The sequence below is a fragment of the Vombatus ursinus genome, unplaced genomic scaffold (assembly GCF_900497805.2).
Source record: "Vombatus ursinus unplaced genomic scaffold, bare-nosed wombat genome assembly UNPS02014802.1, whole genome shotgun sequence".
Classification (NCBI taxonomy): domain Eukaryota; kingdom Metazoa; phylum Chordata; class Mammalia; order Diprotodontia; family Vombatidae; genus Vombatus; species Vombatus ursinus.
Genome location: NW_020954580.1, coordinates 14861856 through 14889076, shown reverse-complemented (window position 1 = coordinate 14889076; position 27221 = coordinate 14861856). Strand labels below are relative to the sequence as shown.

General features: G+C 35.8%; 1 protein-coding gene across 1 annotated transcript in view; it reads left to right on the top strand.

Annotated features, from left to right (window-relative positions):
* CPS1 (carbamoyl-phosphate synthase 1) overlaps positions 1 to 27221 on the top strand; it is a 156515-nt gene that overhangs the window by 7075 nt on the left and 122219 nt on the right. The window contains exons 3-7 of the mRNA XM_027873827.1: positions 13425 to 13534; positions 17615 to 17759; positions 18761 to 18850; positions 20692 to 20748; positions 23656 to 23748. Coding sequence (XP_027729628.1) covers positions 13425 to 13534; positions 17615 to 17759; positions 18761 to 18850; positions 20692 to 20748; positions 23656 to 23748 — 495 coding nt within the window. The remainder of the gene's footprint in view (positions 1 to 13424; positions 13535 to 17614; positions 17760 to 18760; positions 18851 to 20691; positions 20749 to 23655; positions 23749 to 27221) is intronic.

Genomic DNA, 27221 nt, shown 5'->3' with positions numbered 1-27221 from the left:
AAACCCACAGCTCCCTAAATTTAGTAATATGATCATATCATATTTTTCCAATTTCTAACCTGTAAAAATCTTTTCAAATCCTTTCATTTATGAATTGGCTAGCCCTTTGAGTCAATTGTGTTCTTCATGGTCAAGGCCAATTAAAAAAATTCCTTTATTTCTCTCTCTCTCAGACTTTAAAAGTGAAAAGCTCCATCAATGTGAAATGCCAATCTAACCAACTGCTTGTGAAGATCTTTAGTCCTATAGTTGATAATCGATATATAGTATACCATTTCCAGTATTCTTGTAAATGCTGTAATTTATGAAATGGAAATAAACAGCACCTATGAATCCTGCTCAGCCTTGACACCTGAACATTCAAAACACAGACACAGACTTTGAAATTTATCACATATTTGTATTCTGGTTTAAATTTAACTAATAATGAGTTAATATTAACTTAACATGTTGTAAGGTTTAATTGATTACTGCTATTAGGTACTTTGAAATCCTTCAATGAAAAGCATTGTAACTAAAATGAAACATCATTAAATATTCTTAAGCTATAAAAAATGGGCTTAGGTTCAAGAGAGTCTAAACTGTCCATATTTTTATAGCTTAACTTGGAGAGTGAAAATAAGATATTACTTACCAATAAAAACATGTCATGATTTGAATTTATTGCCAAACTGGCTGTGGAATCATTACTTGAAATATATTCCATCTTTAAGCCTCCTACATTTAAAGCCTGGTTCAGACTTACTTGATTTCATAGAGGATGAATATTGAAGTGAACTTATAGCTCAGGAACATCAGGCAGGCCTGAAATCAAATGTATATGTAGCTTTAAGCATTGGGAGAAATGGAAAGGAACACTGGGGACCTCTAGTTTTTCTAGTATGCAAATCATTGGCATAGATAAATGATTCAACAGTAACACAGTCAAAGTTCCCAGAGTAAATCATTTTCATTTCCACAACTTGCTTAAGGGGTTTATTGTAAAAGCACTTTTTTATCTTCAACTCTTATGTAGAATTTATTGCTATAACTGGCTAGTGGCTTTATATTATAAAGGGAATCACCATGATTTTATTGGCTAATTTTCATACCCTTTAAGTGGTGACTGTGCCTTTATTCCCATTTTACAGATGTGTAAAATGGATACGGCAACTTGCCCAGGGAGATATTAGGCTGTCTGTGGGTCAGCCTTGAATAGACACCCTCTCTCCCCAGCTCTTTTCTCAGAAGGGGTTGTATTAATTTTTGAGGGGGCTGTATGTATTTCTGAACACATTGGATTGGTTATATAGTCAACCTGATTAGGATGTTAAAATTGTCAAAGAAAGTATATTGACAATTTTTCGCTATAGTGGAGGGGAGTGTTGGTGTGTCAGTGTGTCAGCGTGTATGTGTGTATGTGTGTGTGTGGCTATTCACATAGCCATAGCTAGGCTTGTAATGATCAGAATTCTATGTTCATAGTATCTCTTGAACCTTCCTGGAGGACTACTTGCTCATGCACTTCATTAGACCTTTCATGGATTAGGTTTTTTTTTTTGTTGTTGTTTTTGTTTTGTTTTGTTTTGTTTTTTGCATCTTAAGAAAGTGCTTACAGGCCAAGGAACCAGGAGGTACCAACACATTTGGCTATCATGAGTTCTGCAAATATAATCTTACAGAGATATTTGAGGTTACCATAGTTCCTTAAACTCAAGCAGTCATGTGGCATCTGCTTGTAACAAGACGTGACACATTGCTTCATTTTTTCATGTAATTCTGAGCAGCCACAGGTATACAAAAGTCTAACTTAGTAGATGTTAGCTTTCACTAACAGTTTTAATTCTGACTTTATTTCCTCTCATACTTTTGAAGCAAAGGGTTTGAAGGACAGAGAGAGTTCAAAGAAAACTACTGATACCCTCAATTTAAGAATAGGCTGATGATTAGATGAGTAAAGGTAAATGAGCATCTAGCTGATGATTATTAAGCATATAGCAAACATGCTAGTAAAAGCTTACCTACCAAGAGGAATACGGTCTAGACAGTTTCAAAATGCTTCATAATTGCTTGACTTCTAGAACCTGCCCTCTCTGAATGAGGTGAGGCTAGCATTAGAGATGCATTTTCAAGGCTTCTGAAGATGGATTTAGCCATGAATCCTAGTCAGAGTGATTGCATTGCTCCCATGCCACAAAATGCTTTGAAAAGACATAGCTTCAACCTGATCTCAAACTGGACATGCTCCTGGGGACAATTCTGACCCATTTGCTCTGGTTCCATAGTTCTAAGCAGTGATTTTAGTGGGGATAAAAATCAATCAGTCAATCAGTAATGTTTTGCTTGGCATTTTATTTTTTTTTGAAAAAATAAAAGTACACCAAAGCTTTCACTTGGGTGGAAGGAATGCGCTATGTAAATATAGTAGTATCTTTTTCTAATATCTTAGAAAAAAGAAGATATCTTCTCAATGTTTGACACTTGAAACATTCCAAATCATTCTAAAACAAACTGACCAACAGCCTTTTAGACTATATTGGAATTATTTTAAATAAAAAATTCATAATGTTATTCTTGGAACAAAAGTATTTTAAATGCATAAAAACCTCCAATTTTACAGATATTTACAAGCCCAGAATGCAAGGGCATGCCAGTCAGTAAGTTTTTCACTAGAGAATAAGTGAAAAGAAGTTTCCTCCACTTTTGTCTACCCAGGGCCATAAAGATGGGCCTTTTCTGAGACAGAAGTAATAATAATAATAAAAATTATATAGCATTTTAAGTTTTTCAAAAAACTTTACATATATGTTATTTTACTTGATCTTCACAACAACCTTGTGAAGTAGGATCTCTTATCTCCATTTTACAAGTGAAGAAATTGAGCCAAGAGGGGTTGCCCAGGGCCACAGACTAGTAAGAAGCTGAGGCAGGATTTGAACTCAGGTCTTCCTGACTCAAAGTTCAGCTCTCTCTATTTACTATGTCATTGAAAGTTCAAAGTAAAAAAAAAAAGTTAAAGAAGTAATCAGATATGCACGGAAGAGCAGAAGGTTTAAGTACTTTGTAATACATTTTCCAGAAATTATAAGGCGTATAAAATCTTTATCCTAATGAATGACTCTACCCTAAATCCCCAGATGAAAGTGAGCACCATTTAGTATTAACAGCCCCTGGAGGCAATTAATTTCTTTCTCTAATACTTAGAATCAGTTAAATACTTGTATATAATTAGCTATTATCATGACTACTAATTACCCAGTCTATCTTGTTTATCCACTCTAAAATGCCTTTACTTCTCCTTTTTCCTCTGCCTAAATGCCATCCCTTCAAGAACTCTTCCTGATACTCCCAATTGAGAGCAATCCTCACAGCTCACACCTCACATCATTGCTTCTGCTCTGTAATCCACACCATATAATATCATGTATTGTAATAATAATACCTAGCATTTATATAGGACTTTAAGGTTTGCAAAGTACTTTATATATATTATTTCATTTGATCCACACAATAACCCTATGAGGTAGGTATTATTGTTATCCCCATCTTACAGATGAGGAAAATAAAGCTGAGAGGTTAAACGACTTGCCCAAGGTCACACAACTACTAAGTATCTGAGGCAGGTTTTAGATTCAGGGATTTCTGGCACAAAGTTCAAAACTTAGCCACTGCACCACCTAGCTCTGTATTGTAGGGTCTGTATTAGTGTCTCATCCCTCTCCTAAACTCTTTGAAGTCAGAGGCATTGTATTAGCTAAATGAGCACCATGCTCTCTAGTTAATGACACTTAGCATATATTTGTTCTATTTGTATTTGTTATATTTATACTACTTACCTCGCAGGGTTGTTATAAGGCACCTTACTTTGTAAACTGCAAAAAAAAATCACCTTAGCAATATCAATAATATGTCAATGTGAGTTGTCATTATTGCTACTTCTATTGTTATTATTACCTCATTGCCCCTGTGAAGTGGTTGGATACCTGCAGTTTGTCTTCTGGGAGTGGGCCTGTGGAAATTTTTCTGGGTGTTATTCCCCCTTAGAAAATTTGACTTGGACCAGTCTGAAATTCTAAGGGGTACTTTAGAGAAGGAAGACCATTCTCCCTAGAGATTTTGCTCATATCTGAAAATTCCATATGGAATTGGTGCCATGAATAGCAGAAGTGGTATCCAAATTTCTCAGGGATTGACCCACCTGGGCTCTGAGTGCCCTTGGGAATCCCATTTATCTGGGCCAAACCTGAGTAAATTTCACATTTGCCCCAAGAGGTTTGAAGGTTGCAGAACTGCTTCAGGATTGCATTTAATTTGTGTGGCTCCTGCAGCATAAGGGCCAGGTAGACCAAATCACGGGGAACCTCTAATAACCTGACCTTTCATTCTTATGTACATTGGCTAGGGAATTTCAGAATCTGATCTCTGAGACTTTTTTTTTTTGTGAGGCAGTTGGGGTTAAGTGACTTGCCCAGGGTCACAAAGCTAGTGAGTTGGTAATTTCAGAATCTGTAATCAACTCTTGCCTCCATGTGGACAGGTTATCTGAACTGAAGTTATGATTTAAGGCAGGAATTCTTGCTTAGGGTCCATGAACTTGTTAAAACATTTTTTTGAGAGCCATATTTCAATATAATTGGTTTCCTTTGTAATCCTATGCATTTTATCTTATGCATTAAAACTTTGTCCTGAGAAGGAGTCGATAGACCTCACCAGACTTCTGTCAAAGGAGTCCATGGGGCAAAAAAGTGAAGAACCTCTATTCTATAATAAAACTTAAGTTCAAGTTCTTATAGACATAATTAAGTAGAATTCATAATAAAGTTATTTGTTGATATAATCTACTATGATTTAATTAATTTTACTTATTCATACTGGCTGAAACACATCTAAAACTCTTTTAAATCAAAATCTTTACCTACTTTCCTGAAAAGAGGAAAGATAAGGACCCAAAATACTCAAAGAAACTAATTTAATCAGAAAAGTAGACTGGTTCAGCTTAGATAAGTGTTTTGCATCTGTTAATGATGGGATATTGTTTTTCTCTGTCATTGAGTAGGGTCTAGGTATAAATTCTGAGTAGAAGAGCAGGATGCTAAAAACGGTATAGCTCTAAAGCTTCTCTTTCATCAAAGTAAATCCATCAACAGGCCTTTATTAGGTGTCCTCTATGTTCCAGGCACTGTGTTAGGTGCTAGGGATACAAATCATCATCATCATAATCAATCAATCAACTTTTATTAAGTGCTTACTATGTTCCAGGCACTGTGCTAAGCCCTGGGGATACAAATCATTACCATAATAGCAGCTAGCATTTATGTAGATCTTTAAGGTTTGCAAAGAACTTTACAAATATTACCTCATTTTGTCCTCACAACAACCCTGGGAGTTAGGGGTTGTTATTATCCCCATTTTATCGATGAAGAAACTGAAACTTAGAGAGTTTAAATAATTTGCCTAGGGTTACAGAGCTTGTAAATAACCGAGGCTGTATTTGAACTTGAGTCTTCCTGACTCCAGGGCCAGTGCTCTTTCCACAGGGCCACCTAGCTGCAAAATTGAAATGGTCTCTGCTCTAGACAATTTGTGGAGTGAGATAGCACCAACAACTCTTTCATTTGATATACTGTTTATATCCAGAATGGCTGAAATATCATTTTAAAACCTAAATAAAAAGACATTGTATAAGCAAATATTATTTTTAAAAATTTTATTGCTACCAGACCTATTCATTATTAAGTTTAGTTGATGATTAACCACATATGCAGCATAAGTCTATATCTCTGAATAGTATCCATTAATATGACGCCCTGTTGTTTATGCAGGGGAGTATAAAAGGACTGATTTCTCACAATTGATGTTTTTAAAATATTATTTTTCTTTTTTTCTTTTTGGCTGTAAACATCTTCCTCATGTTACAAAATGATCAGGAGAAGGTTCCAAAAACTGAGTAAAAACTACAGAAATGTCTTCTGGCAGTTATTATTTTACAATGTGAAAAATGTGGAATTGATATATCAACATAATAGGGAAATTGATAGACTGCATTAACGAAAGGGAAGAAACAAATTGACTGTTGACAGAGTATTGCTTGGCATGTATTTTAGATGAAGGGTAAAGGGAAAGAAAGAATGAGAATATGTTATATAGAATCTGAACCCAATTATCTTCCTTTTCCCACAGAGAGGATTAAAATGCACAGATTAGTAGTATTAATAATAGAACTCAATTATTAGTAATAGTCTGGGAGCTGCAAATAATATGAAGGAATGAAAAAGAGAAAGAAATTATATAGATCTACTCGAATTGTTTTATTGAAACTTTAGGTAAAGAATGTTTTCATTTTTGTTTTGAATGGTAATTCTTGGGATACCTGCTAGACAATATTTGCCAAGTAGTCCCATCTCAAGTCCATATTTCATTTTATGTGCCATGGGACAGCTATACAGAACTAACCTTTACTTTAACTGGATGGGGGGGAGGGAGAAAGCTAATAATAAACCAACTGACCCAGAAATATTGCTTAACAATAAGGAGATAATACAGCATTTTGACCCAGTGGCCCAAATCATACTATTTGAATGAAAAGTTATAAATGACATAAAGGGGCATCAACTTCACATTGTCAGGGAAATAAGAGAAAGGAGGTCACTAAATGTTAGTGGTCAGAATTTGTATATTGAAGAACTTGAGTTTCTTGGCTACTTATAATGACTCCATATTCCAAGATATGAAACATTTCTTAAAACAAAATAAAATTAACAAAAAAGATTTTTCAGGGTAGTATACTGCAATACTTCCATAAGTCCAAGTCAGCCTGCAAACATTAAATGACTGCTATGTGTCAGGCACTGTGCCATGCATTGAGGGAGATACAAAGATTGCGATATGATTCTTGCCTTCAAAAAATTTACAGTCTAGTGGAAGAGTGGACAACCTAAAAAACCAGACAAACCAAACTAACATAATACAAAGTTGGGCATGAAAATGGATGTGACCAAGAAAGTGCTCTGATGAGTTCAAAGAAAGGAAAGACCCCTGCTTGCTAGGGGAAAAGAACAGACTTTATGGAGGATGAAAATAAGAATAAAGATCCCTGATTGGGTAGATGGGATGATGGTAACAGATGAAAGATGTATGATCAACTCTTATTTAGCTTCTGTTTTCACAGTGTTTTCACTGCCAAGAAAAATTGTCTTTGAATTGGAAAAGACAAAGAAATAAGAGTAATAGAGAGGTGATTCAAGTCAATAGACTCAGATGAACTACATCTTAGTGTACTGGTAGATTTGATTTTTGAGCTGTTGTCAATAATCTTTAAAAGATTGTGGAGAGTAAGAAGGTTCAGCATTACTTAAAGTATTGAAGAAGGGCAATTGTTCTTCCAGTTTTCATGAGAGAAGAGAAAAGAGCTATCTTAATGAACCTAACATTCATTCCTGACATAAAACCGGGTACACATTATTAAAGGGGTTTTCTTTAAAGTCCTAAAAAATGAAGAAGTAATCATAAAACTTTAGTATTATTTCATCAAAAACAGGTCATGCCAGATTAACCTTATTTTTTTTGGATAGAGTTTTTACACTGATTGATCACGAGAATGTTTTAGGTATAGTTTAACTAGATCTTAGTAAGCAGTCAACAAAAGATCTTATGTTATTCTTATGGAGAAATTGATAAATCTGTGTTAAACAAAAGAAGTATATTTAGGTATATTTGGAAAGAGTTGAATTACTGAACCCAGAGTAGTCATTAATGTCTATCTGAGTGAAGGTTTCTAGTGGAGTGCCTAGGCATCTATGATGTGTAACACTTTTATTGATGACTTAGATGAAGTCATATATTAGATACTGCTAGGACAGCTAGCTAATACATTTTATGACTAAGTCATAAAGAATGATTGGCTTAATCTAAGAAATTGAAACTTAATAGAGATAAATTTCTTCTTATATATGTTAGCTGTGTCACCATGGACAAATCACTGAACTTTTTAGTGTCCCTAGGCAACTCTGTAAGATTATATGTTGCATAAGAGTAGGTGATCTGCATACATGGAGGGCATTTCCACACCGAGAGAGCTCTGTTCTGTTGAAATAATAGTTCCAGACCAAAAAATAAAAAAAAAAAACAAATCAAACAACATCTTATAGTTGGATTTAGTCAACTTCACAAGTGTAAGATTGGAGAGTTTTGTGTAACAGTTCATTTAAAAAAAAAAAAAGATATGAGGGTTTTAGTGACCTGAAAAGTCAGTATGAATCAACAATGTGACATTGCAACTAAGAAAAGGTAATGTGAACGTAAGCTGCATTAAACATGAAGTAGGATTTACTGTTGTTCCTCCTTTTACCACTAAGGAAGTCATAATTCTGCTTTATTCTGCCCTGGTCAGACTGCATTTGGAGTATCGTGTTCAGTTTTGGACACCACGTTTCCAGAAAGACATTAATAATGAAGACAACCGAGATATGAGGGACTTTAAGATATAGCCATATGGGAATTGTTTGAAGGAACCTGATATATTTATCCTGAAGATGAGAAGACTTGGGGGAAGGATTTTAGCTTTCTGCAAGTGTTTGATGGGCTGCTATGTGGAAGAGGGGGTCAATTTGTTCTTCCTGGTATTAGAGGGCAAAAGTAGGAGCTATGGGTAAAAGTAACAAAGACCTTTAGGTTTCATATAAGGAAAAAAAAATTCCTAACAATTAGAACTATCCAAAAATAATTCCTTTTAAGTAGAAGACTTCCTTTTAAATAGGAGACTAGATGACTACTTGTTGGTGTTGTTGTAGAGACATTTTCTGTTCATGAGTGGATTGGACTTCTGAGGCCCTTTCCAACTTAGAGACTCTGGGATCCTGTAGTTGAGGGTGGGGAAAATAATGATTACGCTTGCAGTCAGTTAACATGATGCTGACACGTGATTCCTATCATCCACGGACTTTAGGATCGTTAAGGTCAGAGTAGAAAGGGACCTTAGAGGTCATGAAGTTCAACTCCTTCATTTTACAGATGAGAAGACTTAGGCCAGAAAATAGAAGTTTAGGGACTTGCCTACAGTCACTCTGGGAGTAGCAAATGTCAGAATTGGGATTTGAACTAAGGTCTTCTGTAGCCTAATCTAGAACCTTTAGTTTACTTGGTTTTTGTTTGTTTGCTTGTTTTGATAAAAGCTTTTTTTTTAAGAATTAGGAAAAACAAGGAGAAAAATGATGACCTAGAATGAAGTATTAAAAAATTGTCTCTTGAGCTGGAGGAAAACAATATCTCACTAGCTGCCTGCTAATATTGCATGTGGAGGTATTAATAGGTGAAAGATGAGCAACAAACAGCTCTCCATATCAAAAAAGGAAAAGCAAAAATAAATATCTCTAAAACTAAGCAGAAGGATTTAAATTAGATATAGAAAAAAATTCCCACCTGTCTATCAGAAATGGTACAGTTTTCCAAGAGGCAGTGGGAAAGACTTATAAATCTGAGGTGCTTCTGATCCCTCAAATTTCAGTATATCTAGAATGAATGGCAAAAATCCTGATTTATTCATTTTTAGTCCTCAAGTACTAACTTTCCAAGACCTTTGGATTTCATTCAAGATCTTAGTACTGAAATTTATTTTGTCTTTCTCCTGAGCTTTAACTTAACCTATTCAGTGCACCAATGAAGTATGTGCCCTTCCATCCGTAGTGGTTTCCTTTATACTTTTAGCTTTTAAGGCACCAAAGTGCTCAGCACTGAGCACCTGGAAAATAACTTAATGTTATGATCTAGTTTCTGTGTTGAAGACTTTTTTGTATTAGGATATATTATTACCAAGGCTGCAAAAGCGTCTTATGATGATAACAAGGTGATTTGGGGTGGGGAAATCACTTTGGAATGAAATGGCACTTTGGGACTGTTAGCTAGAAGAAGGGATTCCATGTAATAGTTCATTGTACAGAGTTCCTCCATCAATCCTTAGACAACCCAATTGACACTCATCATTTCAAAGCTAATGGAGGCCAATGCATTTAAGGGGAATGTAAAGAGTAGTATAGGCAATAAACAGAAGGCTTGTAAAAATATAATGTGTAGTAGGGAGGAGGATTGGGAGATCTATAAAAAGCCCCAGAAACAAGCAAAAATATAATTAGAGGAGCCAAAAGACATATTGAACACAATCTCCAAGACTATTTCAGGCAACAGTAAATGTCTCCTCAAATATATCTTCAATAGATGGAAAGTAAGAAACCAGTCCACTGGAGAGAGGAGGATATGCAAGGTTATAGAAGGGCTAACAAAAATCAACTTCATTCAACACATAATTTTCATCTTCTTTACAAGGTTAGATGGTGCTTAAAATAAGGATATTCAATTCTGAGTTTTTTATATTGGGGGTGCAGAAGGGAAGGGAAAAGATGAATTATAAATTAAAATAGTACGTGAAGCAGATGGTACTCAGAATAAGCTGGGCAAACTTGTATGAGAAAAACAACCACAATAGCTCTTTTGTATTTTCCCAGATCTTATCAGTTAAACAGCCTTTTTCCAGGTTCTATTAAAGTCAGTTTTTCTATAATGTTTAAGAAATATTTTCTTTGCTTCTCTTTTCTGAAAGGCAGAGAGTTGAATTCCATGGCTCTCTAAAGTAAGAAATGCTTAATCTTTCAATACAGAGGAAGAGTATCATAGAGGAAAGGGTGCTGGATTTGGAGACAGGTGGAACCTGGGTTCTAATCCTCACTGACACTCGTGACACTTAGTTTCTCTGAGGATGTTTTCTTATCTGTAAAAGGGGATAAAACACCTGTAATATGTATCTTGTGAGTTTTTGTTGAGACTCAACTGATATAATATTTGTAAAAGAGTACAGAAAAAACAATCATCATTATATTTACAAGGAAGTGATGTTTTAGCATCTTAATCTTGAAATCCACAAGCTTGATATTTATCAAGCACTGATGTGTGTGTGTGTGTGTGTGTGTGTGTGTGTGTGTGTGTGTGTGTGTGATACTGTTCACCCTATAAATGCGATGAGTTTTGGATCCAAATTAACTTTGTCATTGCTCCATAAAACCAGAAGTCAATGTTTTGAATTAGAAAAGGGAAAGGCTATGTTTGAATATGATAAAGGGCAAGCACATCATGATTTTGGAAAAAACAACCAAGAAAAGATGGTCTCCTTGCAACCATATTTGAATGAGGTTAAATAGGTGGCTATTAATTAGTTATTGAATCTTTTCTTTGTGTCTCAATTTATGTACAAGTAACCAATTAATGTTTTTTTTTCTTCTTTTGAATCAACTGAAGTCACTTTGGGGATAGGCATAAGAAACTAAACAGCAGAAGATAAAGAACCAAATTTGAGATTTTTGAATACTTGTCATAAGGCTGAAGATAGATGAAATTTCACCTCAGAGATAAAAATGCTAAAACAAACAAAATGTCAGGTTCTCACAGCTAATTCTCTGGTGCCAGAGCATGTAAAACATTCCACTACAAGACAGGAACTTGCAGCTCCTATGTTGAGCATCGACATGATGTAATAAGTGGGAAGAGCACTGGCTGAACGGGATTCCTGGCTCTGCCAGTATTAACCTGACAGATTATTCAGCCTCTCTGTTCTTCACTTTGCTCATTAGGGAAATGAGGGGGGTTGGATCAGATGATCTCTCATGTCCCTTCCAGTTCTAAGTCTGTGATAATATCATTTGACAAAGAAGTGACTGTATCAAGTGGCTATTTTTCTTTCATTTTGTAGGTTATTGAACCCTTACAGAAGGATCTCAACTTTTCTAATTAGTTTTCTAGGAGAAAAGTAAGATGACTGCGTGTGTACCACATGCAATTTTGAGAGAATAAAATGCGAGTTTACTAGTCAGAGTTCTAATTCAGAAGTCTGGCACCAGGAACAAACTCATTTGGGGTACGGAAGTGTTTCTTGGCCCTAGCCAGGTGCAAATGTTCCAGGAAAAGGGGTGGCTCTTCCTGGAGAGAGTCTGGCTTGAATCCCTGTAGGCTTGCTGCTGCTTATCTATGATGCTGCAACTCCCAGGCAGAGGGAGTTGGTTATGAGAGTGGGAAGTGGTGATGAGGAAAAGGGTCCCAGGAGAGGGGAAGGATGGATAGGACTTCAGGGGTGTCAGCTTGGGATAGGAAGGGGAAAACGTTGATTTATTGTATGACATGGCACTGGCAGAGGAACAAAAAGCATAGAGATAATAGGCCACTTTGAGGAGTTCATACAGCCCCAGGAGATTGCCGGGGATGCACAGACCCTGGATATAACTGTCCAGATCTTCTCACCCTCTAAAGTTCATGAGGTCCTCCTGTAGTCAAGGGATGGGAGAGGAGTCTGAGGCTTCTTTCCTCCCTGGCTCCTCTCACCTTCCACTGCATGCCCACAAGTGATTTTCGGGGGCTTAGCTAGAACCAGCTTGCTACTGGAGTAATGTGAGATTTAGAACTGGCTTTCTGTTTTATAGAAGAAATTTATTGGTAAACATTAGCTTAATACATTTGATTGCTTAATTAATTCAAAGGAGAGGCTCTCTCCTGATAAAGGTATCATGACTAGAGTATCTTGTCAATCACTTTAAGTGAGTGGGTAGGTGATTGATTGACTTAATAGATCCCACACTTTCCATAATGATGAGGATTCCCTTTGAGTTCCAGGACATAGACTAAAGTAGGATATGAGCACAGTTTTACATCTTTCACTACTTTCAGAGAAGTAGACTGGCAGTGCCTTTAATGTACTGTTAGCTCTCATTTCTAAACATTTCAATTCATTATGGTGCCTATTACAGTGTCTCATATGTCAAAGGCACTCAATAAATACTTGACTTGAAAAATTTCTCAAAACTCAGTGGTGTTTATCTTTTGGCTTTGTGGTCCTTTTTTCATTTTTTAAAATTAATTTATTTTGATTTATCAACAATCACTTCCTTTTGAGTTTTAAATTTTTCTGCCCTCCGTCCTCACCTCCCTCCCCAAGATGACACGCAATTTGATATATGTGGTCCTGATTTTTTGGTAAGGGTCCATAGTAGCAGAGAAGTTCCATGGGGCAGTTCAGAATATACATTTTTTTAATGAACCTATGAATAAATAATTCCTAAGACTGTGCTGAAAGAAAGTAAGGAATAAGTGAGAATAATAACTGATGTCACTTAATTCAAGCATTTCAGACTTCTCAATATCCACTATGAATATCCTTGTACAGATGGTTCATCAACATTCTATTCTGTTCCTTTCCAGAGGGAACTGGAATACCTGTCTATGACAAAAATTCCTTCATTTGAGAAGAATAAGAACAAGCAGGAGTATATCCCCAGATGTTAATAGTTGGGTGGTCATACATTGAGCAGTGCCATATTATTTAATCTTTCAGTATGTTCAGGCTTCTAATTGCCTGCCATTATATAAAATTTTTTCTATGTTGCCAAGATTCATGTAACTTGTTTTTCTAGGCTCAGACAGCACACATTGTGCTAGAAGATGGAACCAAGATGAAAGGTTACTCCTTTGGTCATCCATCATCTGTTGCTGGTGAAGTTGTTTTCAACACTGGTCTGGCAGGGTGAGTAATGCTTAAGCCCTGTTCTCATTCCACTTATAATTAAGGGCACTAGGTTAATCTTAGATAGGATAGGAGGGAAGATTATCCACTAATTTAGGATATGAGTGCATTTGGTTTTGCCATGGTACCAGGCCTCAGGAATATATCATTAAGAAAGAGACCACTGAGACATAGCAATGAGAGTTTGCTGTCTGCTCTTTCTACTGCCAGGTAGCTTCTCCAAAGGTAAACAACTCTGACAACCTAGGTTGGAAAAACAGAGCATGTCTCTCTCTCTCTCACCCACTCCTGATTGTGTGTGAATCTGATTAGGGAATAATAAAGTAAGGAAGGACATCAGAATACACATCTCTCTCTTGGCTCCCAAGAGAAAACTTTTACTAGTGCAATTCAGTAGGATCATGATAGCATGGAAGCCTTTAGAGGAGGAAGGAATTGTGATTCATCTTGCCCAGGTGTTTGATTTTACAGATGAGGAAACTGAGGCCCAAAGAAGTAAAGAGATTTTTCACAAGGTCACATAGGTAATGAGTAATGAGTTCTAAACCAAGGTTTAAAACTGTGGTTTCTGACTCCAAATTCACTGTTTTTTCTACTAAATTTTGTAGCTGCTTTATTTATGAATAGGATTTTTAAAGTCATACTCTTTTAGCACACTCCCAAAGACTGAAGAAATCATTGATTTCCTGGCTATTTCTTATAATCTTGTAATTAAATAGGAAAGATGAAATTACACAGAGCATAGCATTCATTCTCTTCCTATTATTAGTTGTCATTGAAAGAGGGAATGTCTAATATTGATGCCTTTTAAAAGGCACAATGCTGATTTAAATGGAAGAATCACCATAATGTATTTGTCACCAAGGTTTTTTTTTTCTAAAGTGAGTTTTTCGATATCAATATTTATAAAACCTACTCAACATTTGATATGTTATCAGAAACATAATAGTCCAAGGCAGAAGAAACCATACAATCAGTCCTATCCTGGAATGTCTAGGATTCAGGCATTCTGGGTCCTAGTCCTAGCTCTGCCACAAACTATTTGTGTGACTTAGAGTGAGTCTCTTTGCTTCTACAGCCCTCCTTGTCCTCATCTGTAAAATGAAAGAGTTGGATTAAATTGAGGGGTTAATATCTCTTTTATATCATAGACCGTTTGGCAGACAGAAGCCTATGGACTACTTGTCAGAATAATGCTGTTAAATACATAAAACAAAATTTATAGGATTATAAAGGAAACCAATTACATTGAAATACAGTTATAAAATAGAAGAAAAACAGTTCATGGACCCCAGATTAAGAATGTCGAGGCTAGATGACTCTGAAATCCTACAATTCATCATTCTTCTTTAAAATATGTTTACAACAACTATTTCTAAAATTTTTTTTCATAAGAAAAGGGAGGGTCACCTTTTCTATAAAAATACTTGATAAGTTCTTTAGAGAGCTTCCAGTTCAGCCTAGAGGTACTGAGTTAACTGATGTCCAAGGCATTGGCTGAGATTCCATTATTTTATAAATGCACACTCTCCCCCAAACTCTTAGCTGCCTATGTAAAATAAAGAGCACTAGATGGGTTTTTAAATAGTTCCACTGGTGAGAATGTTAAATTACAGTGTATGAAATCTGTTTGCAAAGTTTTGCTTCACAAGGCAATTATTTAAGCTTTTTGACAGCACTAATTACTAGCTGTGTTAATATACCTGCCAACAAACAACTGTTTAATATAGATCAGAATGATGGAGGGCACTAGAGTTTTCTTCCCTGTGATAGATTATAGGTAATAAATCTTGTCACATCACAGAAGTCAAACAGGACCTGATGGATTAATTTCCCTTCAGCACAGCAGTTCCCTAGCACAAGCTGTATTTATTCATTTACGGATGAGAGTTAAGAGTTCGTTCAGAAGGAATGGCTAGTTCTGTTAAGGAGAGCTGGAGGAGAAAGGGTTGGGGAGTAAGATTTATTTGTTAAAGATACATCTCCTTTTAATGTTGAAGTCTAGTGGGGTTTTAAAAATTGGTCGAAGGCTCTCATCTTCTACTGGAAGGATTGCATTGAGTGGCATTCAGATAGGTTCTTAGAATCGTTGACTTAGAGCCAGAAGGGACTTTAGAGATTATCCATTCCATTTCTCTCATTTTATAGATGAGGTTACTGAAACCTATAAAAGTTAAGTGACTTGCCCAATGTCATACAACTATTTAATGGCAGACCTGAGACTAGAAAGCAGCTCAGGGCATTATTGAGTCTTCCATCTTTTGGTAATAAATATATATATATATCCCAAGCAGGAGGAATTAGCTGAGAGATCCATGATGCTTGTGCTACTCAATGCATTTCTTGGTTTTTAGTCTTTAGGATGAAACCTTGAGGAGAAGAAGGCACATCAGAGAACAATAAATTCAGCTTTTCCCCCCTCCCACTGTAGTGCTGTACATAAAACAAAAATTGAGTATGATACTAGGAAGAACCAGAACCAGAGCCATAGTTCTAACAGAGAGCATAAAACCAAAAGTCAGAACATTTGGGTTTTACCTATGTGACCCTGGGTAAATAATATAACATTTCTGACTCTCAGTTTCTTCCTCTGTAAAATGAGGTGATTTGAATAGGTGTCCTTGAATGGATATTCTGGCTTTTCAATTATATAATTCTGTGTTCTTGAATATGATAATTACCATTGGAGGATGACTTCGAAGCACATGTCAAAGGAATTGATGAAAGAATCTTAAGATGAAACTTGGAAGGCCATCAATTTAGGGCAACTGATCTTGGGGAAAAACTACAAAAAATTAGAAATCTGGGGCAAATTGGGGTTGAAAAACTAAATATTATATTGAATGAAATACTTCTAGTAGGGATCTCTTCCAAATGAGTGTGAGGAATATATGAATGAATTTGAGAATGAACTTTCTTTTGTGGCTTCTGAGTTGTTGACTCTGTTATCCTAAGAACAAGATTCACTTTACATAAGTTGAAGAGGCAGTGGGATTCAGTGTAAAGTATGTTGAATAAAGAAATAGATCCAATATTCAAATCCAAGCTCCGCCACTGAAACCACTATGAAATTGGGCAAATCATTTTACATGCCTGGACTTCAGTCTCTTAATCTCTCGGAATGGGACTTAATGACCTCTTGGTTCATCTTTTTATATAGAGACTAGACCTGAGATTTTATTGGTACAGGGAACTCCTAGTTAAGGAAATTCCCTCTAGGAATTCAGGCTGGTACCTTGTCTGGAACTTACAATCTTAGAGAGTAAGTAACATAAATCAACAATATTTTTATAACTTATGTACTTGTTTTTAAAACTAAAAAATAACTTTCCAACTTTGTGACAAATAATATTTTCATAAGAATATCAAATTACAACAGAAGCATCAATTTGGACTTTTTATATCTGGTAGGCTATGCAAAATATAGGTCCTTTTCATTTTCTAAGCAAAACACATAAGTAGAGAGGAGGCTTTTTTTTTAAAGGGGAGATGCAAACAAAAAACCTTAAAAAGATTAAAGCTTTTTATTTTTGTTTTAATGATAGCTTATATTTACAAAGTTATGTTGCCAAAATACATTCACCTATATTATCTTGTTAATCTTAGTCTATCTCTGTAACAACATGGTGGGCAAGCAGGACAAGAATTCTGTATCCCATTTTTCAGTTAAGAAAGTGAGGCTCAGAGGGGTTGACTTGTAAGTGGAATAGCAAGGACTAGAACTTGCTCTTTCTGGCCTCGACTCATTGCTCTTTCTGTTGGAGCATGATGTTTTTATGTTTAGTTCAAGAAATGTTTTATGCATGCTCATATATCAGTACAAAAAAAAAAAAAAGAGAAGGCTACAGAAAGATCCTGGGAAAGTACTCTTATACTGGTGGGCCCGTTTCCCCTCAATTTGTAATTCTATGAGTAAATTTCTAAGGCAATCTAAAATCTATTTAAGATTACTTAGGACAGGGATCTGGACTTCAAAATATCTATCATCATATATTTCACCAATTTGCAATAATTTTAGTGATTCAAAACTGTTGTAAATAAGCTTCTTTCTGTTGATAACATCTTGTTGTATTCACCAAGGTACCCTGAAGCTATTACAGACCCTGCCTACCGAGGACAGATTCTTACAATGGCCAATCCGATAGTGGGAAATGGTGGTGCTCCAGACACTGCTGCACTGGACGAAATGGGACTAAGCAAATATTTAGAGTCTGATGGCATTAAGGTAATGGTTGTGAATTTGATAGAAAGGTTCTCAGGCAAAATGAAGCAGATATTGAGTTATTTTCTCAACTTAACTACTCTGAGTAATTTTAGGGTTCAAATTTGTTTTTCCATAAATAGGAAAATTGTTTTTCTCCATGAGAATAATTTAGACCTCAGTTATTAGAATAGTTGTCTATGTTGCCCAAATTCACCCTGTTTTTCATTTTGGCTACATAGAACTTGTTTAGATTGTGATCCTCAAAAAAAAGATCCCTGACAAATTTTTAGTAATGTAGCCTAAAATTTATACCTTGTGGTAGACTCAGTCCTATTCAATTCAATAAATTCAGTGAACATTTGTTAAATATCTACTGTGTGTAGAAAATTGTGCTAGGTGCTAGAGGAGAACACCTGCAGGATTAAGCAAAGTGGATGGATGGATAGGCATCAGATAATATCAAAGTCATAGGTCTGGGCAGATTTGAATCAGAGAGACCAGCCAATACCAGAAACCTAGTTAGGAGATTAGAATTTAGGGACAGAAATATAGTTACTGAAGGGGCGAGGGTTATGGGATGCCAGAATAGAAAGTCAGTCCTTGGAATTACTGTGGAAAAACTGCTGATAGGAACTTGGTAAGGAACATACTTGTCATTTGCTTTACTGCTGAAGTTTGCTATGTCCACTAGTTCTTTATAAACAGTAATGCCACTGGAAGACACAATTATATCATATTGCTTTGAAGACTTTCTTCTCTTGAATATTTTTATTGTCGAAGGGGTATATAGAATTATAGAATTAAAATTAAAACAAAATAATTACTATGAAGTTATTTCAACAGAATGCTACTGAGTATGTTTTCACTGCAGCTCAAAGCATTTTCTGTTATGCTTATTTAATTTGTATTTGGACTCATAGTTGAAGTTATAAAAAAAAGTCATTCCTATGGAAACTGACTCATATGAAGGAAACTCACAACTGCATCAATTGATTCAAAAAACCTTACTTTTTTCTTTGCAGGTGGCAGGTCTGCTGGTGCTCAATTATAGTGATGAATACAATCATTGGCTGGCTACTAAGAGTCTAGGCCAGTGGCTACAAGAAGAAAAGGTGAGAAATTTGATATGGAACCCTCTGTTGGTTTAAGGCCAATGACTGGTCAGTGTTCGTAGTGTAAGATATAGAAAATATGCACTGATTCAGAACAGTCAGGTCCTTGAGGCACATTATTCATTTCCAATTATTACAGTTTACCCATTGGGACTTGAAGACTTCTCAGATAGATGGGATCTGCTGGGACTTGTGTTTCCCTGGTACAACCTTTGAGGACCTAGAGTCATTTCCATATAATGAAAGATTGGGGTAGGACTTTAGTTGAAGATTATATATACACACATATGCATATATCACATATACATGTATGTACACATATACATGGGCTAATATATTTCTACATTTGATTTTTGTGGCATGTACACAATATATGTCATACATATACTTGTATATATGCACATATTAACATACATATATGTATGTCTTTTGTATGTATATATCTGGAATATATATGGAATTATTAGATGTATGTGCATATATATCTCTTTATATACCTATACCTAATAATTCCACTGTGACCAACCAGCTACTTCATACTTTTAGAAAATTTCCTTCTCTGTATTCCATTTAGAATATGCATTGTATGACTACGTCTGAACCTCAGTCCTGACAGTTTTTGTTCCTGTTGAGAACAATTTTAAACTGAAATGTCACAAGCCAATCAGTATATAAAACAATACTTTCCTCACTCCTCTCAACATTGTTATAGTAATAAGTGAATGCAATATTGTGCTGTGAATCTTATTAGGAGGCAGTTACACAATTGCTAAAGTGGACTTGGAGTTAGGAAGACTTCCTTGGGTCTCCAGTCTTACCTCACTTACTGGCTATGTGACCCTGGGCAGGAGCCTTGTTCTCTCTCAGCCTTGGTTTCTTCATCTATAAAATGGGGATAACAGTAGCATCTAACTCACAGGATTATTTGAGGATCAAATGAGATAAAATTTCTAAAGCACTTTACAAACCTCAGAGCACCATATAAATGTTAACTATTAGCTATTATTTTGTTTGTCTCTGCTCTTCTATCATAATCCAATCCTGTCCAAGATACAGAAGAAATTTTGGTAGAGTAAATTGAATTATAGAGTGAATGATAAAGCATTTATTAAAAATTGACAGTTAGGTATTGTGCTAAGTGCCTGGGATAGAAATGCAAATGAGCAAGACATGCTGCCTTCAAGGAGTTTACATTCTAATGGGGGAACACACAGAGGGGCTGCAAAGAGGGTGGGGTTGTACATGTGGCATGATTTAGAAATGGTCCGGAAGTGACATTTAGGCCCAATTCTGGGCAAAATGAAATGAAAGCTCATCCATCACAGCCCAACGTCCCAAGGACAAAGTGCAAGGTTCTCATGGGAGGGGGATTAGGATAGTGAGAAGGATGAGGCTGGTAACTGAAGTACATATGGCATGGTTTTGAAATGTTCCATTTAAAGGACTCGTGGTTCTAAGTATAAACTTAGGTATTACTTATATAAGCTTATACACAAAATTCTTGAGTCCCAATATTTCAAATATGAATTTTAAGCAAATTATTTAAATTATATTCTGAGTTAGGAAAGACAGTAAAGAAACCAAAGATCGGTACATTCTAACTTACTGCATAGTGAGATGGAGATCTGGGTAAAAAAGATGCGGTATAAAGTTAGAGGACCAGCCTCCTGTGCCGTGCCACGATAGCAGCCTTTGGTCAGAATAAAAGGCTGGAAAACGATTTGATGAGGCAGGAAGATAGATGCAGGTGAGTTGGCAGAAGAATGTGATACATTCTGTGTGCCAGTTCCTCATGATAGTTATGGCACTTCATTTGCACTGTAATTTTCTGCTTCTTCCAGGTGCCGGCACTTTATGGAGTGGACACAAGAATGCTGACTAAAATAATTCGGGACAAGGTACAACCCTCACTCCTTCCCCCCTACTCTATACCCCCTTCTCCCCAAATCTGTAGGTTTTGCCTTACTTACTTTTTCTTCTAATGCCTGAGAAAACCAAAAACACCTATTTTATTATGTAGAGGCATGAATCTGGTCAATTTAACTTTTTTTAGACACAGATTTTTATTCTGTTGTTGATTATAGCTTAGTTCATAAGGTTGAACACTTGGAGAGTATGCTTATTACTGAATGTGCTTGAGGTTAATTCATTCAACAAGTTTGTATTGAGTGTCCAGTCTATGCACACTACTGCGGGGATACAAGGCCGGTAGAAAGCATGATCCTTGCTCCCAAAGAGTGCGTGCATAATCCTATTAGGTGATAGGGCATACATAAAACCAATGGAGAATATCAGCAAAGGCAAGATAATGCAGCAAAAACAGAATACAGAAATTCTGTTTGAGTGCAAAGTAAGGGAACGGATGGCATAAGGATGATGTTAGTTGAGGAAGTTTCCTAGGAAGAGGTCAGTCTGATGTTAATTTGTTGAAATATCAAAGGATTTCCTCTTTTTGTAAAATGAGCAGTGATCAAGTAGCTCCAAATAAAATGAGTTTATTGATAACAATCTTGGCAACCAATTTGCCCTTGGATTATTATGATTCAGGATTCCCCTTGAAGAAAAGCATGTCTTGAAAGCTAAATGACCCACAAGGCAGTCTGGGTTCCTTGGCCTCAGCCTTATATTGTCTAACCTCATATCCTTGCTTTCAGGATACTCACTTTCCATAATTTGGTTCCTATTTGTGAAATAAGATTAATTCCTTAGAAATATTTTTTGTTTGTATCCCACTCAAAAGCAAAATGGGAGCTATTTATTAATATGCCCCCTCTCTCTACAACCATATTTATGGTGACAGATACATTTACCAAATGAATTTGTAGTCTTTTAATTAAACTGTAATCTTGCAAGAAAGAAAAAGAGTTGATATAAATGATACCTCTTGAAAAATACAAATATAGAATTGATTGATCAAAGAAATCTTTTGTATCCCTTGAGAGAACATATTGGATGTTAGGGAATATAGCAGAAAGATCTGGGTTCCAGTGTCAGTTATGATACTTAGTAATTTCATTATACTAGAAAAGTCTCAGTTTTCTTCTTTAGGTCTCATTTTCCTTATCTATAAAATAAGGGGTTGGGCAAATCACCTCTGAGGTCCCCTTTTCTTCTTTAACATTCTATTATTTTGTGACTCCAATATCACTGTCAGTGGAAATAGGGACTGGTTAAGAAAATGAATGCATATGCTCTGTGATCTAAAAGCAATTTATTCTTTAGGCACTTCATTTCAATTCTTTGGTTTTAATGAGAATTAACATTCAAATGTCTCTGATAAAAACATGCTTCCAATCTCAGTCTAATGTTAGGGGTAGCAGTAGAAAGGCGTGTCAAGAAAACTGAAGAGGTAGGAGTATTCATTGGCAAAAATCTATTCAACTATTGGATTTTGTAGGTTAAATAGACTTTAGTAAGGTCTAATGATTTTGGGAAACAATACACAAAGCTGCTTCTTGAGATAAATACTTGAGATAAATTCTTCATTTTCATTGGAAACAAGTATGTTTTTAGTATTTAGCCAATAATTTAGGACATGAAAAATGGCAGTAATACAAATTATATTGGAAATTGAGTGATCTTGGTTTATATAAAAATGCACACTGCAACCTTTACTTCCATCCATCTTAGGGTGAAAAAATAGGTTATTATTTCATTCACTGTGCTTTTAGGAACAGAGTGAGACCTGCTTTTCAAAATTAGAAATGCAGAAATAAACATTTACTCTGTAAATTGGACTCTGAAGGTAAACACAGGGCATGATGTTATTTAGTAATCCAGTGTGGAGGTGAAAGGTGGTTTGTAATCAGTTTTGCCCTAGCTAGGAGGTAGAACATTGAGGCAGCTCTCCCTAGGACTGGAGTAACCCATATTTTTGAATACTCGTTTGAAAACCATGCTGATTTTTCTAGCTCCAGCCACTTATTCCCAAGTGACTTTTTCTCTGAGTGACTATCTCAGAGAGGGAATAAAGGCTTATTTCTATTTCTTCCCATGCAATAATTTCCTAGGACAAAGGAAAATCATGCAACGTAGTTAACTTTCCTCCCTAAATAAAATCTTGGCAACTAAGATTAGCATGGCATTTTCATGAAAAGATTTCTTAAGCAGACACAAATTGATTTTTAACAACAGCAAATAAACAAATCCAAAAGGAGAATAAGAATAGTATTACTTGAAAGGAAGAAAGAATTCTCTATTGGATAAATAGGAAAAGGGTGTGAAGAACTTTGAAGTCAAACACTTTATTGGAAGAAGATAATGTCAAATTGATATTCCAGATATTGACTATAATGAACATTTTTAATGCCTTGGCTTGGGACTTAGAAATTACATCGTATTTAATCTTTGTTCTCAACTAAATTCACTCTGACATTATAATGATAACACTATTTTGTCCATCTTCTTCCAATTTTACACTTCCTTTCCAACTCATTTGGCAGGTTTGGAGCCATTGGACTAAAAACTAACCATTTTCCCCAGGCATCAAAAACATGGGGTAGTGTTCCCAATTTAACTAATTCAATACCTTAAGACTTAAATTTGAATGCCTTATGTGGGGAATCATTTGGGTACTCCCAGGAAGCTCTAAATCAACCAACTATATTTTCCATAGTTTTTTCAAAAAATGTGATATTAAACCTTTTATTTTTTAAGTTTGTGAAGGTGAAGAAACTTCCATAGACAAATTGAGCCATTATAAAGATGTCTAAATCTCAGAGCAGCTGTTCAAATCCCTGTGAGCTTAGCTTGTCAGCACCTTCTTTGTTGCTCACATTTAGCTGTCTAATTCTTTAATTTGACAGGGCACCATGCTTGGAAAGATTGAATTTGAAGGTCAGCCTGTGGAGTTCGTGGATCCAAATAAGCAGAACTTGATTGCTGAAGTTTCAACCAAGGTGAGAGACTTTCCCCTCGATATTTTGAAAATTTAGCTCCTTCTCTTTAGTCTTACCTTGCATGGTATAGTAGCACCACATTTATTTATCAGGTCTCCTCAGCTTTCTAGAACACAGCAGAGAATCAGGAAATTAGCAAAATGAGGTTTCAGCAGCCAAAATAACGCACTAAAGCTCATAGACACAAATCATAGGAGAGTTTCTCACAACTTTAAAGTCTTTTACCCTTACCTTATACACAATGCTAATAATCTTAGTTGTCTGCTTTTCTAACCCACAACAATTTAGAAACAATAAATTAGAAAATGGTTAGAATTGGGCATTTTGACATTAGCAAGAAGTGGCAATTGCCAATTTGTCAGTAAAGAAGACAAAAAAAGAAATAATGAAAAGTGAGAAAATAAAGGATTCATTTTTTGCTGATTAACATTTTACAGTAGGGATGAACAATAAGATAACGTATCCTTCTGTTATTGTGCAGTATTGCACTTTTTTCCCCCTGACGCATTCTGAACATTTTAAAGATAGACCCTCATTAAATCTCTTGAGATGTTTACAAGACAGACATTTTATCTGTTTTTAATGATTGAGAAGCTGGACTACAGAGAAATTAGTTGAGTCTCCTAAGTCAGTAATAGAAGGTAGGCACAAAATTCAAATCACCAAAAACTGTGTTTTCAAAAGCTTAATATGAGCTCCATGAGGTCAGGGACTATATTATTTTTATCTTTGTATTCTCGGCATCTAGCACCAATCTGGTACACAGCTGCTATTTGATAAATATTTTTGAGTTTTGTTTTTTTTTTTTAAAATGTTGATTAATTGAATAAATAAGAACAAAGGAGGATATTCATTGACAGTATGGACTTTTGTTCCATCCAATGATATTGAAATGTTAGGTTCTATTTATTTTCTTCTCTTTCCACGGCCCTCTATTTTCTCTTCTTACTTCTCACTTTTTGCCAGTTCTGGAAATGAAAGAATCAAAACAGCTTAAGACGAGTAGATTTCTATCCTGAAAACTCTCATGGCAGAGACTCAGGCAGAATTACTTAGCATTCCCAGGGTCTATTCTCTAGTACTAAGCACAGCAATAGATGATAAAAAATAGCCCTAGCTCTTGCCCTTATAACAAACTTGACATCTAATAGAAATTTCCGTTTTCATTTTTTAATTAAAGAAAATGAACTTCTGAACTTATCTGTGCTTATCTGACCTTCACAATCTTGGTTGTAGCCTACTCTTTTGCTGATAGTAAAACGACCAAGAACATTCTGATACGTTGCTAAAGAGAGATGGAATAAGATACAAGCCATGTTATCACAAGCTAAAGTAGACTGAATGTAAGACGTGATTTGGGAAAGCAAACTGATAGTGTCCAACAAACAAGAGATAAACGCATAAGACCAACACCAAACTGTTAAGAATATGATTCATACAAGCATAAAGGCATGCTCATTGTTCACTAATAGAAACATGTTACAAAAAAAGATTTCAAAAAATTATTGCTCAGAAAAATATTCTTTTTGAGACTGGTGGTTCTAATTTGAGTCACTTCTCTTTAATATTCCCTCTTTTCCAAAACAGCCATCCTTGATCCTGAATATATGAAAGTGCTTTGTGTCAGGTTAGGTGGAACCCAAAGCTTCCAAAACCACAAAGCATGGAAGGCATTTTGTATTCAGGGCTCAGCTTTGCAATGCCACAAAACACCCCTAAGAGGAAGGATAGATTTTCTTTTCCTAGGCTTGTGTGTAGGAATCAAGGCAGACCTTTCTGTCCAGTAGAATCTGCAATCTAGAGCCTTAGAAAGAGAGTTCTTAACCTCTTTGTGTGCCATGGACCCCTTTGGCAGGTTGGTGGGCCCCATCATCTCAGAATAGTGTTTTTAAATGCACGAACATATAGAAATAAGAAGAAAACCAATTATAGTGAAATATAGCTATTAAAATATTTTAAAAACAAGTTTAGAGACTCTAGGTTAAGAAATTTTGTTGAGAGATATGTGTAGGGAGCAGAGAAGTTAATTGATTTGCCTTCAGTCTTGCAATGGAACTTGAAGTTCCCCATTGTATCCACCAGGAACTCTGTAGTCATGGAGCAGAGTTTTACTGAGAGTATCCAGGGGAAATAATTGTAAAGGTGGCCCCCTTACCCCAGGCTCCCGAAAAACACAACTACCTTGGTTGTAAAGCTATGAAGGGTGAGTTTGTGGTCTCTTTGTGTTTGTAGCTTCATTTTATCAGTGTCAAAAGCAGTTTTATAAATAAATCTGACAACTTACTCTGCTCCTCAATGGTGATAATTATTAGCCCAGGTAATCTATCTACTACAAGACCAAGTACTTTCTTTATTAGTGCAAAGTTAGAGTATGTTTATTTGGGAGTTTGGGGTTGGGACTAACCACAAACAGTGTTTGTTGAATTCAGGCAATAGGACTTAATACTTTTGTAGAATTTAGCTATTAGGAAGGTAATTTGTGCCCGCCCTCTCCCCACTTTTATATAAAGATTTGTAAGAGAAAGCTGTGATTGAGAGATAGGCTTAGAATTAAAAGAACTTGTGCTCAAATCTGACCTCTGGCCTGGATTGATCTTGGGCAGGTCACTTAACTTTTCCATGCCTTAGGCAAATCTCTCAACAAGGTTTCTTATAAGACCTACGGTCTCTAAAATTGTTTAAAAATATTTTGATAGCTGTATTTCAATCTAATTGGTTTCTTTATAATCCTATATGATTTATGCATTTAAAAATACTATTCTGAGATGGGGTCTATAGGCTTTACCAACCTGTCAAAGGGGTCCAAGACATACAAAAAGGATAAGAACTCCCTCTCTAAGGCTTTAAATTGCAGTGCACCTATATTCCCCACATTAGTGAAATCTAAGGGGGTGTGTGTGTGTGTGTGTGTATACACACACATACATGCATATATATACAGAGAGAGAAAGCATGTGTGTGTGTATATATATATATATATTCCACAACACATACATTTGTATATACATATATGCATGCATATCTATAGGTATATACTATACATACACACATAAAAGCATGTGCATATATGTATATATGCATGTATATGCATGTATGTGTGTGTTGTGGAATTCACTGTGTGGTTTGTGAAGAAAAAATATCCATCAAATATTCCATCAGCCTTCCTTGTCAAAAGCCTTTAAATATTATAGATCCTGAGGTATTAACTAAGGTTAAGTGACTTGCCTATTTTGCCTATTTTGATGGAGCATCAGGGACTGAAGGGGCAGCTAGCTGGCACAGTGCATAGAGTGTTGGGCCTGAAGTCAGGGAGATGCTTCTTCCTGAGTTCAAATCTGACCTCAGATGTTTTATTAGCTGTGTGACTCTGGGCAATTCACTTAACCCTGTTTGCCTCAGTTTTCTCATCTGTAAAACGCACTGGTAAAGGAAATGGCAAACCACTCCCGTATCTCTGCCAAGAAAACCCTCAA